Here is a 15,098-nt window from a genome sequence, read left to right as displayed (position 1 = left end):
AGTTAGTTCGGCCTTGGAATTAGCTTGGGAATTGGAGAAATTGGAGAAATTGGCAATTGGGGTCGATCATAGAGAGAGGTATTTTGTACTCCGTACGTATGTTATTTCTAATTTCTACAGATGTTCCTAAGGTATAACTATAACTAGGTAACAAGATAAACTGGTTATGAGATATGAACTGATGCGCTGAGTGGCGAGTTTTTGGGGCAAATCCACTTGACCGCATTTGGTCTAGCCTGGATAGGCTGTTTGACGAGTTTGTAATTTCCGAGTTAGGGTTAGTGGCCAGAGGTCAGTGCCCCCCTTTTTTCATGGTATCAGCGTATCATCGTATCATCGTATCATCGTATCATCGTATTATCGTATCACCGTATCAATCGTATCGTCTTGCCGTATGGACATCTGGAGTATACTACACATGTGCTAGTAGTCCGCTCGGAACAGGAAGTGCATTCAAGGATAAGAAGAAAAAAAGAAAAGAAGTAAAATAGTAGAGCTCTAACGCCGACCCCTCAGACTAAAACATATTTCGAGTAGTCAAAATGCCACCTGCAGCTCGATGATTCTACTGTGGCCAAACCTGACCCAGTGAGGAGCCCTACACCCAATGAATCCAGTCCCATTCCTTTCCCTTCCCGCTTTTCCTCTTCCCTTCTCTTTCTTCCCCCATTCAACCCCCCGAAGTGAAAAACAACCCTCGAATTTAACCCTCGATCTATATACCTATACCAGTAAATCCAATATCTGGACTTCCTCGACAACCATCACGTATCGCTCCCGTACTCCCGGAGCGGTATTGCCCACGTTTCAAGACTCTCTTTGCGGGTGAAACCCGCGGTCGAGGATCGGCATCCGCGCACAACTGCTGGCGTTGTCGACCACGGTTGTTTTGTCGGTCGCATTTTCCCCCCAAAATGACGAGCGGCATTTCAAGTCTTCGAGTGCTATCGCTATGAGTGATGTCGAGGCAGTCTCTTTACCAGCTGCCCTGGACGTCGGTCAGAATAGGCTTGCCACAGTAAAGCCAGACCCTGTTGGCCCTTCATCACCGGGCAAAGCTCGTGCAGACTTTCACCCACGGGTAGACAGCGATGGACCGACACGTGTACATTCAGAAGGGGAGGATGAGGACGGGCCTCCTAGTCCTAGGGCGGATTCGGAGGCGGAGACCATAATCCAATCAGGTCGAGAATCTTTGTCGCCAGAGAAGAAAAGAAAGCATATCAAACACGACCCGAGTCGCCATGAACCTAACGGAATCGATGGACACCAACGAAAGAAACCACGGGTGTTTGGCGACATTCGAGAACGCGAACGGGAACAGGAACGGAGCCCTCCTTCTCCAACCCACCGAGCAATTTCGCCGTCGGTGGTCAAGATTGAAAAGGTCGATGATTCTCAGATGTCAGATACGGAAGGCGTTGCCAATGGAATCGACCGTACGTCAGAGCTACCTCGTGCTTTCCGTAAGCGAAGCTTAAGTGACAGCGCCGAGGAGCAACGAGGTCATCGTCGCGCACACTCCCACGCAGCAGCCCATCCTGTACGGGAACTTAAACATACCAATAATACGCGCCTCTCAAGACCTCCATCCAACGCGCGATCAATCTCACCTAGCCGACCATCTCACCAACGATCTGCTTCGGGCTCTCAGTTCCCGACGAAGAAGAAGGCCCCGACCCCCGTGCTCTCAGGCTCTGGGCGACATAGCTCCGAAGATAGACAATCGACGTCCTCCTCTCAAAGCGGTTCTCCAATGCCGGCGCACCTGCGGAAGCTTGGCTCTGGAGTCGGTGCGTCCGCGTCGCCTGCTAAGCAAATGGGACCGAAGAAGTTGCGTGACAAGAGTGGCCGGACTCCTCTTGCACGGGCGTGCGCGGACCGGAAACATGATCAAGTGATGATGCGCCATGCCGAACGACCGGAAGACATTAATATCCCCGATAATGCAGGCAACACCCCCCTGCAGATCGCATCGCTTGCTGGAGAAGCCGAAATCGTCAAGTTCCTGCTAGACGCAGGCTGCGAGATCAACACTAAGAACATCGACAAAGACACCCCGTTGATTGATGCTGTGGAGAACGGGAATGTGGAGGTGGTGAAACTTCTGCTTGATGCAGGTGCAAACCCACGAACTGTGAATGCTGAAGGCGACGAACCTTATGAGTTGGTTCCGTCCTTTGTAGATGATGATGAGTATGAAGAGATGCGGAAAGCGCTTGCTGACGCCAAGGCCAATTTAAGGCCTGGTCGGCGCTCAGAGGAACATACAAGACCAGAGAGCAAGGAACCTTCTTCCCGACGAGCTTCGGCAGTCAGAGGATCGGTAGCTAGCCCCCGAGATTCGCCTCCGAGTCGCAGCCCTCCTCCAGTAGGCGCGGCAAATCGACGAAAGGGCGGGCGAAGCGAAGCCACCAGAAATGACCTTCTGTGGACGAAACCCACATTCGAGAACCTTCGAGAGTTTGCTGCCAAAGGCGACGAGGCTGGGGTGGTGAGCATTCTGAATATTTTGCAGAAAGCCGACAATGCTTCCTTGATTGCTGCAGCAAAGGGTGGCCACCACGATGTCCTCTCTCTCTTATATGCGATGGGTAATGCAGACGCGGATCCCAACCCGTTGCGTGGTCAAAAACCGGGTTACAACACGCCTATGCTTGCTGCGATTGGTCGAGGCAACAGCGCTGTTATCCAGCTTATCCTCAACCAACCCGGATTCAACCCAACTCGACGGCTGTTTGAGGAAAGGACATATTTCGAACTGTCTCGGGGTCGACAGGGTGAGAACTGGGAGGATGAGTATCAAATTCTGAGGGAGGCGCATGAAAGGTTTGCAGGTTCTGACAAGGGTCGCAAAGACGACTCACCCCGCCGTGCTCGTGGGAAAGAGAAGGAGGAGAAACGTCCCCCACGCAGAGGGTCTTCCTCCCCCGTCGCGCGTAAGAAAAACACCAGCCCCAATGCCAACCGAAATCGTGATTCTTTGAAAGAAATGGATTCAATGAAAGAAAAACGTCGTCAAAAAGAGCACGATTTATCACGACCATCGGATTCCTCCAAACCCAAATCTTCCTTATCCGCCAGACGAGACAGCGAGTCTAGTGGGGTGGCACCCAATGAAGACATCCGAAAAAGACGACTCATTGCTGGACGTCGCCCCCAAGAGCGCAGGCCAAGTCTCTTTTCGTCTGATTCACTCTCTGGACGCGAAGAGGCACCGAAGCCACGTGTTGACACAGCACCCGACAACACATTGTCCTTGAAGCGCATTCGCGCTGATGGGTCCCCGGAGCGATCTCGTTCGCGTGGCACAGATGGTGATCGCTTGTCTCCGGAGGCGCGCAAAAAGAAGAGACGGGTTGTCTCTGAAGATAAGTCTTCTGGCGCTACACATGGTGCGCCAAGGCAACCTGATGATACCAGCAAACCTCATCCTCGCCGACCCCACGAGGAATCTACTCGACCTGCTGAACCTCAGCCACACAAATCCACCGACGCCTCCAAGAAACCCCCAACCCGCCCAACTTCACCCCGTCATGATCCCGTGAAAAAGAACGGCGATACGAAAAAAGAACCGTACGAGCCCAGAGCTGATCCCATGGAAGACACAATGGCCGCCGCCAAACGTATCGAGCTCGAAGCCCATGAGCGTCGACGAGCCCAGGCTAAGAAAGCGCAAGAGGAGCGTGCCGCGAATGAAAAGCGCATTGCAGACGAAGCCGAACGCGATCGCCTGGCCAAGGAAGAAGCCGAACGATTGGCTCAGGTTGAAAAAGCCGAAGAGGAAGAGCGCAAACGCAAGGAGGTTGAACAACGACGCGCCAAACAGGCCGAAGATGATCGCCTGAAGCGGTTGGAACAAGAACGCGCTCGAGCTGCCAAGATGCGCCGCGATCGGGAGGCAGCAGAGCACCGACGCCGTGAGGCTCTTCCCAGTCGCCTTCGTGTTGCAGCAAACCTTGTGGGATCCAACAATCCCCGTGCGAAAAGCCATGACTGGCTTAAGTCTTTCATGCCTCTCGTTACTGCTCTCACCCGTCAGCTCGATCCTAGCTGTGGTGTGGATGTCGCCGACGAGAAATGGATCCCGAATTACTTGGTTGCGCCTCTTCTGGCTACCAATGATCTGCAACTTTCGCAATACGCCAGCTGGGAGAAGCGAAAGGCGACACCGACTCAACGTGTAAATCTGTGGCGAGTCACTCGTCGCATGTTGACCCATACGGACGATGTTGGCTTCCAAAGCTCAAGCATCGGGCAGATCATGCAGAAGGATTGTGACACGCGCCCAAAGTATTTCGAGATGGAGCATGTTTTTTGGATCCGAGTAAGTTTCCTTGTGCTTTGCAGATTATGCTTCATGACTAATAAATCTCTTAGCTTTCTGATTTCACAGACCTCGTCCCTCACATCCCTCACCTGCACGGCCTAGAATTGCAGTTCTTGAACATGCACGTCGATCCGGAGCCGCCGATAGCTGGCGCAGGCTTCAGCACTCCCCAACTCAATGGCCATGGCCCGGAAACCCCAGTCGAAACCAACGGCACCGGGCTCAATGGTTATGGCCCTTCTCGGTCTAGTACATACGTCTAGTTTTGTTTTCAGCGTCTTTTCGCAGACCCGGCGCGATGTCAGCAATTCAGCGAAGCGGTGTACAGGGCGGGTTCTGATTGTACGATTATGATACCTCTCGCGTTCAGTGATTATTCTACTGTTATTAGGTAGTTTTGCTGTGGTTTAGTAGTCAGTGTGGTCATGAATGTAATCATGCATACCTGTCTGTGTCAATAACACCAAGTTCAAATACAATCACTCTTAGTAGAGATACATGTAGGCATTTGTAGCAAGGCAAAAAATCCCATACTATGTTGGAAACCTAAAGATTAGATTTATCAGCCCATCCAACTGGACTCGTCACATTTACATTCATTGTATAGATGTCCATATCACGTGATTATGTTTGCGGGGACTACATGACATAATCGTAGGGCACACACAGCCGAAAAAAGTCGAAATAGCGGGAAATATCACGCCGCCCGCACCACTTCTTAATTTCTCTCTCCAACAACTCTACTCTTCGAGGATCATCCGATTTCAAGCATAACAAGCAACAAAATGGTATGTTTCATATCTGTGAATCACATTCACACCATACCCACGCCCGCATCGGACCTCGTCACGACGATTGAGACACTGGAATGGACATGGCCGGCGAGAGCGATTGGGTCGCCGCACTAGAGACTACCCCTCGTCGGCCCTCTTATCTATTCTGCGCCGATCCAGTCCAATTCCAAGTCTCAAGAGTCGCGACAACGATCCAAGCAATGGAACCCTTCAAGCACATGATGCTAACGAGAATCCTCTAGTCGGACGGAGAAGAGCCCACATCCCCCATCGCCCCCGCTGAGGAGGTCGAGGTTTCTGCCGATGCCGGCAGCGGCCAGATGTCCGTCCTGGACGCCCTCAAGGGTGTTCTGCGCGTCTCCCTGATCCACGACGGTCTTGCCCGTGGTCTCCGTGAGGCCGCCAAGGCCCTCGACCGCCGCGAGGCCCACATGTGTGTCCTCAACGAGGGCTGCGAGGAGGAGGCTTACAAGAAGCTCGTTGTCGCTCTCTGCTCTGAGCACAAGATCCCCCTCATCAAGGTTCCCGATGGAAAGATGCTCGGCGAGTGGGTCGGTCTCTGTAAGTTTCCCCACGATCTCGATACATGATATATCGTTTTGGGGCTATGTTTCCTAACGTTTTGTTTTTTAGGCACTCTCGACCGTGAGGGTAACGCCCGCAAGGTTGTCAACTGCTCTTGCGTCGTTGTCAAGGATTGGGGTGAGGAGTCCCAGGAGCGCTCCGTTCTCCTCAACTACTTCCAGACCGAGCAGTAGATTATTCCTACTGAGCGGCTGTGAGTAGTGGACCTCGTTTTAGACGTCGGGTTGACTGGGGGCTTTGTGGTGGGGATCAAAGGAGGAATACAAGAGAGATAGATCAAAGTCGAAACTACCAGCTGGACTTGGAGTTCTCTGGGTTTGGTATTTTGGTTGGCGGAACTTTGTGATATCTCTGTTTGGTCTTTTGAACCTGTCATTTCGAATCACCTAGTCTATAGCCGTGCCCCGTTTACTCGGGTTCGCGGCACCAATGGCATCTGGACATCTTGTCTACTTTGACACCAAAGATAAACTAGGATGCGATAGCATCTCTCCCTTCTTGTAGAACCTTTTAACATGAGTACATGTAATCGGCATTATCTCATTATCGTCTGAGCAAACTGGTGTTCTCTGATTAACATTTACTATACAAGCAAGGAGCAGAAATGCCAATCCATGAAGGCTCTATTTCACACAGAGAAAGTGCACTTTCTGGTTCGAAAGCCCAAAGAAAGAGACAGGAAGTCCCCAATCCGATGAATGAACACCAACACTGAACCGACTTCTTTATATTACCATTTGGAGCCGAGTACCACCCACGACCAGCTCCCGCTTAGCACCAAAATCGATACGCCAAAACACCGATAATGGGGAGTGGAAGGAGACAATAAACAACCTTCGCCCAAATGGGGAGAGATACACTCATAAACCCAATGCTGTATAACCTTACCCCTTGTTCGAGAGAAAAGGTAAGATAAGGTCTTCGGTCCGCAAATGCAGTCTCCACCATCAAAGAGCAAAGAATGAGTACAAACATCCAAAGAGCCGCGAAGAGGAAAGCGTCTAAGAATATCCCGTTCGTATTGGTGAAAGGATCACCCTGTGCCGCCCAGAGGATAACTGCAAAAGCCAACCTGCCTATATGTACACTGATCAGATCAGATATTTTGAGGTGGGAGACCCAATCATTATGGGGGATGTTGAGGTCCACGGTGGTTGGGTCTGCTATAGAACGGGGTTCGAGCGGGGGTATGAATTGGTCGTCAGAAAGAGTTTGTGATCCGTCTTGTACGTGAGTCTCATCCTCTGCGCGAGTAGAAGGGAGTTCGGGCAGGGGTACGGTTTGGCTGTTAGAGAGAGGTTGTTCGTCATCCTGTGCGCGAGTCTCATCCTGTGCGCGAGTCTGGTCTTGGATGGGAGTTTGATCTTGTACATGAATCTCATCCTGCGTGCCAGTCTCCTCTTTTGGGGGAGCCTCATCTTGTCCGCGAGGCTCATCTTCTACGCCAGTATTAGACCTCTCAGTTGAACCTAGATAATAACCACCAGAACTTGACTCACCTTCCTGTATATATTCGATGACTGTGATGAGCGGTGCGGCCAGTAACACCACAGAAGCAACTTGGCCAAACGACCAATCATTGAAACCAGTCAACGAAGCCTCGAGGCCAATCTGTTCCGGTCGGTATATTGTCCTTATCAGTCGGATAATGCCACATGCAAAAGCGATACTTAACCAGCCGACCTAAACCCAAGTCAGAAAACATGAGATATAACCAACACCCGTTCCATATAAGATATCTGACCTCTGTAACGGCAGAATCCCACACATCTACGAGCACCAAACACGTGAAGTAGACAGACAAGAGGGGAAGGTAGCAAAGCACCAATTTCAGACTCCGTGGTGAGCCCGATGCGCCGCTCCAGTTAGACACATTTCTCCAGTCATTCACATCGCTCCAGTCATACGCAATATGTACCAACCTTCGTATGGGTCGTGCAAGGAATGTTCTGGCTCGGCCAACAACACCAACTGAAAGTGTATCGTAGAGGTTAATCACCCTCGAAGCAAATCCAAAGATCGTCAAGATCATCAAGTAAGGCATCGACAAAAACGCCGAATTGATTCCCGGATGAGGGCGCATATAACAGATTGCAGGGTCACTGAGAGTCGGGTGATCGTCATTGTCTGCGTCAAAAGCCCAATGATAGTTTCCGGTGAAACTAAGTCCCACGATCAACAGTATCACTAATACACCCACTGATAGCAACCTCAATACCCGCTCAGTGGGGTGATCGTGGAGATGGTTGCGCAGAAGCGTTAAGCAGGATAACTGAGTTAGGCAGGAAAGCCAGCCCAGCTGGACGACGACTTGCCAATGATAGGTTGATAGGCCGCATCTGAGCTGGAGAAACGCACTGATCAGGATGGAGAAGCCCGTCACGATTTGTATGTCGCTCAATGCTCGGATGCACTGTTTTTTTGAAGTTGTTTTCAATCATTCCTGATTCCCTAATCTGATCTTCATGAGAGTTAACCCACCTTGAGTAAGAAGTCTGCGAGTTTTTTGCTGCGATTTTTGACGAAAGGTACACCCCTTAGGATTAATCTGAGGCCGTTTAAAATGCTTTCGTCTATCGGGTTAGATCGAGATGGAGTTGCTGGAGTTTGACCATGTTTTTGAAACGGGTCGCGGGTTGGATCGTAGATGGCGATGTAGTGGAGAAGAATGACCACTACAGCGAAGCCGGCAGTCACGATATTGTTGATAATGATCTAAGAATGTGAGGTGTGCCCATGGTCAACAAGTGAAAGGCCTAAGGGGAAACTCATACCCCGATCCCAGTGATATCGCTGTTTTCAGAGAAGGCGGGGGTGGGAGCTGAGCAGTTGAAATTGCAGGACATAACGTGACCGAAAGGCGTCTGATCCCTTTCCCGTATATCTATCGGAGTGTCTCTCTTTATTGTAGACCCTTAGGTTGTTAGGGTGAAGTTGTCGAGGTAGACATGGGGGGTTTCTACCTACATAGGATATCTTCGCTTACGCACGTGGTGGAGAGGCTGAGGTTTATTGGTATTGGTATAATCTCTGTTGTTATATGTCTAGGATACGCCAGATGTTGTATAAGTTGGGTATTTCCCTCTCTTTAGGGCCACACTAGGCTATATCAAGAAGGTATTTAACAGAGCGGTGCTTATACACTTGTTCTCGCATACTCCAGGGCTGTACGGAGTACAAAGTAGGGCTGGCCAGGTCCCCGGGGCTAGTGGATCGTCTTAGTCAGCCGGGTTTCGCAACTTCCCAACTCCGACGGCCCAGATGTGTTTCTTTGTTTCTTTGAGCTCTTTGAGCCAAATCTCTGCTTTTTCTTTCTTTGCCCTTTTAGATTCTTATCCTGACGAGAGAGAGAGAGGTATATTGGCATTATTTGCTATAATTCTAGTCCGTATTAGGGTTTGCATCTTTCTGAGATACCCTAATCTATCTAATCTCCCAATCCCGAATCCCACCGGGCATCGGGATGGAATCCGCTCAAATCCCAGCCGGGACCCCTGCGCCATATGGCCGCGCATGTATGAACTGTTCCCGTGCCAAGTGCAAGTGTATTATTCCTGCAACTGGTACTGGCTGCGAAAGGTGAGTGGCACTGCTAGACAGTGTGGCAATAGCCCGAACTAAGCACACCATGGGTAGATGCCAGCGCCTAAACAAGGAATGCCGGCCTGCGCAGACAGTCCGCAAGCGCAATAAGCAACCGTCGGGTTCTAATACTGCCCATCTCGAGGCCAAACTTGATTGGATTATGTCCGCATTTGAAAAGAGTGGTGCCACCCCTGGTCTTCCCCCAGATTGGCAACCTGTAAACCTAGGACAGGGTTCACGGCATGATCCAAGTCAATATGCGCCAACCACTCAAAGCTCACCTAGTGTCTCTTCTCTTTCGACTGCTGAAGAAGGACCATATCCTGCACGTTTTCTACCTTCGTATGATAAGGAGATCTTGTCCCTGATCTACGTCCCGCCCGCCATGGCTCAGAAGTGCCTCGACCATTTCCGAACTCGGAACTTGCAATATCTTCCCTTTGTATACATTCCTGACAACATGACCTCTGACCGATTGCGACAGCAATATCCATTCCTCTGGGTATGTATTATGGAAGTCACCACATTTAACAACCCAGAAAAAGGTGACTCTTTCGGGAGAATAACCAACCATATTCACCAGAGAGTTATGCTCGACCTTGTGCCGAGCATGGATCTCCTCCTTGGAATCATGACTTTCATATCATGGTGAGCAGAAAAGAAGTACCCTTATGAAAACCACTTTCCTCATTATAATTCTCTTTGCAGGGTTTCATACTCTAGAAGGCCATTCCTTAATATCTACGCACACATCCTAATGGCAGTTGTCGCCGAGCTTGGGATCAATGGCCCAAATGATTATTCGGCCATGAGTTCTTTCAAAGACGCCATTGGAATGAAGCAAGCTCCACCCGCAGCCAGAACACTGGAAGAAAGGAGGGCTGTGCTGGGATGCTACTTGATTTCATCAAGGTAAATAGTAAATGACCAAAGAAACTCTATAAACAATAATTAACAGCTATACTACCAGCGCCGCATTGGCAATATCCAGGATCGACGCTATGCGTTGGACACCGCACATGGAAGAAAGTCTTTCAATACTCACCGAGGCTAAAGAGTGTCCCCAGGATGAGCTTTTGGTTGCACTAGTCAAGATTCATTTGGTCTTAGACAGATTTTATCAACTGCGGCGGGATGGTGATGTGTTTTTCTCGCTACCCTTCTATCTGGATAGCTTCAAAAATCAATTAGACACAGTGAAGGGCCAAATTCCGCCTCACCTTCAACATCACAGTACGCTTCTACCCCCCTTGAATCTCCACAGCCATGACTAACAAGACAAAAGGAGTCATCCTGCTGTTTCTCTACAATGCCGAAATCATAATCAATGAACTATCAATAGGAACCCCCGCCATTCCACATTCGCCTGATCCCCACCGCCTCGACAGCCTTTACACCTCCCTCCGAGCAACAAAAGGCTGGCTAGATGTATGGATAGAATTTGAAGCAGAGGAGTACCTACAGTTATCATGTGTAATCTTTTTCCAATTCACTCGAGGCATTGTCAGCCTGTACCGGCTCACCGTCCTGGAAGACCCGGCATGGTCGAAAAGTATGGTCCGAGACACCGCAAATATCCTCGAATACCTGAACAGAAACGAAGCCATCATTAGAAGGTGCCCAGACTATATCACTTTCGACAACAGCAGGGAAATGAACCTCCTCGAAAAGGGACTGAGAATGATCCAAGGCATGAGAATGAACTGGGAGCCGAAATTGATGGAAATGTGGCGCTCAGATATACCCGGGGATAATGGGATAGATAGCGGCATGATCCAGTCTAATGCTGTACTCCCTGATGTTATGCCTGTGGGCGAGATTGATGAGGCCTGGATGATGGACTTCCTTGGCTCGTTATGAATCTTGACCTGTGATGCTTGAAACTGTGGACAAGAAGTGAGATGGGGTTTAAAAGCTTTAGACATAGTATAATTTACCCTAGCATATTGTTGAATCCTTGGAATCTTCCACAAATCTCCAATCTATGGCCCGCAGAGCTGCAAGCTCCGAGGCTACGGAAATGATTTTCTATTTACCCAAGAGCACCAGGGTGTGTCTACAAAGTCCAACCCAACTTTATCATACGGCATTCCTTCGTTAAAATGCACGTCGAGATGCACAATGGCCAAGCACTAAGACGCTACCCAGGTGGGATTCCATGTGACTTTGCGGGGAAATGTCTACACGCCACTTGGCCTATCCTTCAAATCACCACGGCTTGATTGTTAAGCACCTGAAATATCCATTGTTTTGTTTAAAGACTGCCATCTATCAGGACGGGCTAACTATTGATTCTCATTATGCTATCTTAGAATTCTAACACATGGACTTTTGATACGATACCCATGATCTATCTGGTGGTCATCACTGTAAGTGTTTCAATTTTTTTTGCGTCTGAGTCACAGCACTAAGAATATTCCAGCTGCTAGGATATCTTTTATGGACCGTGATTTACAACCTTTACTTAAGCCCACTGTCAAAGTTTCCGGGACCGAAACTTGCCGCATGCACTAATCTCCAAAACCTATACTGGACATCAACAGGGCAGTATCACTACAAACTCAAGGAGCTTCATGATAAGTATGGAGATGTAGTTCGGACAGCTCCCATGTCTCTTGTCTATCGCAGCCCGCAGGCTTGGAAAGATATCTACAGCCACCGCAAGCTGGGAGCCAGGTCGTTCCTGAAAGACCCCAAATTCTACCTTCAAGGGCCGAGAGGACCAAACCTTCTCAATTCCAACGACGAAGACCATTCAAGAGAAAGAAGATTGCTCTCGCATGCCTTCTCTGAAAAGGCCCTGCGCGAGCAAGAAGGTCTAGTTCAGTCATATGTTGACATGTTGGTGGAGCGACTGAAGGAGGTAGTCTCATCATCGAAGGAAACAGTCGACATGTCTCAGTGGTACAACTTCACTACATTTGACATCATCGGGGATTTAGCCTTTGGCGAACCCTTTGACTGCTTACGGGAAAGCCAATACCACCCATGGGTCAAGATAGTCTTTGTGAGCATGAAAGTGATGGCATTATCGCGTCCATTGTTAGTCTATCCCTTTTTGGCACCGATTGTCAGAAGGCTTCTCCCGAAAAGGCTCACAAAGATGCGAGAAAAATCATTTGCCTTGGCAACAAACAAAGTCCATCGCCGATTGGAAACCAAGGTTGAACGGCCAGATTTCATGACTTACATCTTGCGATACAATGATGACAGGTCTATGACCATACGGGAGATGGAAGCAAATGCAGCTTTGCTGATACTTGCTGGGAGTGAGACGACGGCCAGTCTACTCTCAGGTTTCACCTATTATATCATGGCAAACCCTTTGGCCTATAGGAAACTCGTGGATGAAATCCGAGGATCATTCCAATCTTACGAAGATATTGATTTCCAGAAAGTTGGTCAACTGACTTACCTGAATGCAGCACTCGAGGAAAGTTTGCGGGTTTACCCACCTGTTCCGGCTATTATTCCGCGGGTTGTACCTAAGGATGGTGCATTGATCGATGGGAAATTCGTCCCAGAGAACGTATGTCTCTACTTCCAAGTGTGATCTCTATGTATATTGACTTCAACAGGTTTCTGTGTCCGGGGCCCACTATTCTACCTACCATTCCGAGTCTCATTTTACCAAAGCCGACTCGTTTATCCCCGAGAGATGGCTGGATAGCAGAGACAAACGCTTCGAGTCGGACAGTCGGACAGCAGTTCAACCATTCTCACTTGGGCCCCGTAACTGTCTTGGAAGAAAGTAGGTTTTAATATTTGATATCTTCGGGGATCAGGCTAATCGTGTCCATTTACAGCCTTGCCTATGCAGAAATGCGTCTAATTGTGACCAAGGTCTTCTGGGGCTTTGACATGACCATGGACGAGAGTTCAGCCGCTTGGAATATCCAGAAATCCTACAATATTTGGGAACGCAAGCTATTGATGGTAAACCTCTCGCTGGCACAACATTGAAAGTGTTGCAAAATTAGCCGTATTTTGCGTTTTGTTTAGTGTAACTGAGCGCTGTGGGTTGCTATACAAGGTATCTAGGTAGATATGGGACCACTCGCCACATTTGTGACACGAGACGAGGGACCATGGACGGCTAGTACGTCACTATCTGCCAATAAACAAAATTCTCAATATTTTATTGCGTGAACAGCCGTCTCAGTTTATTTGCCTTTAGGGGAGCCGTGAAATGTATAGCTTGCTGAGAACGCTGTTGTACATATATGTATAAGGTTGTCATACAGTAGTTAGTCCTTATTGTCTGTACAAGCATGTGCACAACCGTGAAATTGAGACATCAATCAATGTTGGAGGTGCGGAACTGAGATTGAGATCTAGCCGAACATGCAGGCATGGGGCTATGGTTGCACATCTGAAGGCAAGGCTCGTATTTGATGTTTTTTAATGGTCTAGTCCGAAAAAGCTATAGCTCGAAGTTACACGGCGTGAAGTTTAAGCGTGTTGACCGTTGGGTTTATCAATGTTCCCCAGTGATGCCGGCTCTCCAGCGAATTGAGATGAATATCTGATCAGACGACATGCAGACTTGACAAGGGCCTAAATCTTTGTATCGCAACCCAAAAGGAAAAAGGACACACAAACATAGGGTACAATTCAAAGACAAAGTAGCACACTCGGATAGCGAATTCGAGTATAAAGATTGCTCCTCATCCATCAGTTAATTCACTACTCACCATTGACTATTACAAACCATCGCAAACAACAGAATGTCTAGTTTCGTCAAGATTCTTGCACTTGTGCCTTTGGCACTAGCCGCCAGCCCGGTAATGATGGTCCCTAATCTGGTACGGCTATGGAGTGTGTTTAAACACTGATCAATTCGTTTACTTTTTATCTAGGCCATGGTTTTCAAAGAAAACGACTTCGCAATGAATGCCGGTCGAAAAGGATTACTCATTGCGTCTGATGGAAATTGCATGAATTTCGACAACATGTCCGAGTAGTAAGTTGAGTATTCTTCGCATAGCTATGAAGTTTTGCTAATCAAAGTATTAGCCGCATGAATGTTGGATCAGTCTATGTCCCATGTTCATCCGAGGTCAAGCAAGACATGATGTGCTCAATGTACCCGTAAGTGAAGAGCCTCTGACTACAAATATCTAGTGCTAAATCATCTAGCGACAACTCTTGCAACAACGAGCTGTTCACATTCACCCGACCCCATGCGAATTTGCTCAGACAAGCTGTTAGCGATGGCGTTGGCAAACATGTCAGAAGCATGAAATGCATGACGGTCCATTCCCCTGCCGATAGACAAGGACACATCTTCTCAAGTGATCATGTGTCAACCAAGAGTCCAAGCAGCTGCCCCAATGACAGATGTTCCAATGGAATGAACTGTCAATCAACCCACCCGGATTATGGCATGTACTGCTCTTCAAGCTCCATGACCTGCCAGCGAACTTCTGTAACTGGCGCCCTTTGCAGGGAGAATGGCCAGTGTGTCGGGGGTCATTGTCAGAGTGGAATGTGTATGGCTCCCGCAGAGAACCTGCGTTGTATGCGGGGCTCTGATTGTCCTTCTGGCCTGCGGTGTCGTCCTACCCGTGTTCTCAATTTGCTTGGAACTTCCATGGCCGAGATGGTCTGTATGAAAGATGAGGATGTTCGCGGCATGCAGTGCTCTGCTGAAAAGCCTTGCGCAGAGCATATGTCGTGCAGTCTTCAACATGAGACTAACGCGTACTGTGAGTGGGACGGTACTTGTGCACTGAATAATATGAGTTGTATGTCGGGCAGCCAATGCTGCTCTGGAGTTTGCAGGGCCAATTTATGTCAGTGAT

The 15,098-nt window shown here is 49.0% G+C and overlaps 6 protein-coding genes across 6 annotated transcripts; 5 read left to right on the top strand and 1 right to left on the bottom strand.

Moving 5' to 3' along the window:
* Window positions 1-952: 952 nt before the first annotated feature.
* N7455_002379 (putative histone deacetylase complex subunit (Hos4)) lies at window positions 953-4,593 on the top strand (the record flags this gene model as incomplete). Its single annotated transcript, XM_040962114.2, has 2 exons — window positions 953-4,327; window positions 4,381-4,593. The coding sequence occupies 2 exons, from the start codon at window positions 953-955 to the stop codon at window positions 4,591-4,593; spliced, it is 3,588 nt and encodes a 1,195-aa protein (XP_040807438.2).
* A 522-nt stretch (window positions 4,594-5,115) lies between these two features.
* Window positions 5,116-5,882, top strand: N7455_002378 (40S ribosomal protein eS12; the record flags this gene model as incomplete). The annotated part of the gene is made up of 3 exons (XM_065604268.1): window positions 5,116-5,118; window positions 5,367-5,685; window positions 5,758-5,882. 3 exons carry the CDS (start codon window positions 5,116-5,118, stop codon window positions 5,880-5,882), a joined length of 447 nt encoding a protein of 148 aa, XP_065462759.1.
* A 598-nt stretch (window positions 5,883-6,480) lies between these two features.
* N7455_002377 (uncharacterized protein) lies at window positions 6,481-8,555 on the bottom strand (the record flags this gene model as incomplete). Its single annotated transcript, XM_065604267.1, has 5 exons — window positions 6,481-7,178; window positions 7,209-7,392; window positions 7,454-8,122; window positions 8,191-8,424; window positions 8,484-8,555. The coding sequence occupies 5 exons, from the start codon at window positions 8,553-8,555 to the stop codon at window positions 6,481-6,483; spliced, it is 1,857 nt and encodes a 618-aa protein (XP_065462758.1).
* Window positions 8,556-9,172: 617 nt separating this feature from the next.
* Window positions 9,173-11,217, top strand: N7455_002376 (Zn(II)2Cys6 transcription factor domain-containing protein; the record flags this gene model as incomplete). Its single annotated transcript, XM_065604266.1, has 5 exons — window positions 9,173-9,288; window positions 9,346-9,942; window positions 10,003-10,206; window positions 10,253-10,527; window positions 10,580-11,217. 5 exons carry the CDS (start codon window positions 9,173-9,175, stop codon window positions 11,152-11,154), a joined length of 1,767 nt encoding a protein of 588 aa, XP_065462757.1. The 3' UTR covers window positions 11,155-11,217.
* Window positions 11,218-11,639: 422 nt separating this feature from the next.
* N7455_002375 (cytochrome P450) lies at window positions 11,640-13,257 on the top strand (the record flags this gene model as incomplete). Its single annotated transcript, XM_040962129.2, has 4 exons — window positions 11,640-11,663; window positions 11,717-12,823; window positions 12,873-13,045; window positions 13,101-13,257. The coding sequence occupies 4 exons, from the start codon at window positions 11,640-11,642 to the stop codon at window positions 13,255-13,257; spliced, it is 1,461 nt and encodes a 486-aa protein (XP_040807437.2).
* Window positions 13,258-14,021: 764 nt separating this feature from the next.
* On the top strand, window positions 14,022-15,097 carry N7455_002374 (uncharacterized protein; the record flags this gene model as incomplete). Its single annotated transcript, XM_065604265.1, has 4 exons — window positions 14,022-14,099; window positions 14,154-14,257; window positions 14,311-14,385; window positions 14,434-15,097. 4 exons carry the CDS (start codon window positions 14,022-14,024, stop codon window positions 15,095-15,097), a joined length of 921 nt encoding a protein of 306 aa, XP_065462756.1.
* Between the last annotated feature and the right edge of the window lies 1 nt (window position 15,098).

The sequence above is a fragment of the Penicillium solitum genome (genome assembly GCF_028829755.1).
Source record: "Penicillium solitum strain IBT 25940 chromosome Unknown utg000001l_segment0_segment0, whole genome shotgun sequence".
NCBI classification, from domain to species: Eukaryota; Fungi; Ascomycota; class Eurotiomycetes; order Eurotiales; family Aspergillaceae; genus Penicillium; species Penicillium solitum.
Note: the sequence above shows the minus strand (reverse complement) of the source record. Positions and strands in the feature narration are given on the sequence as shown.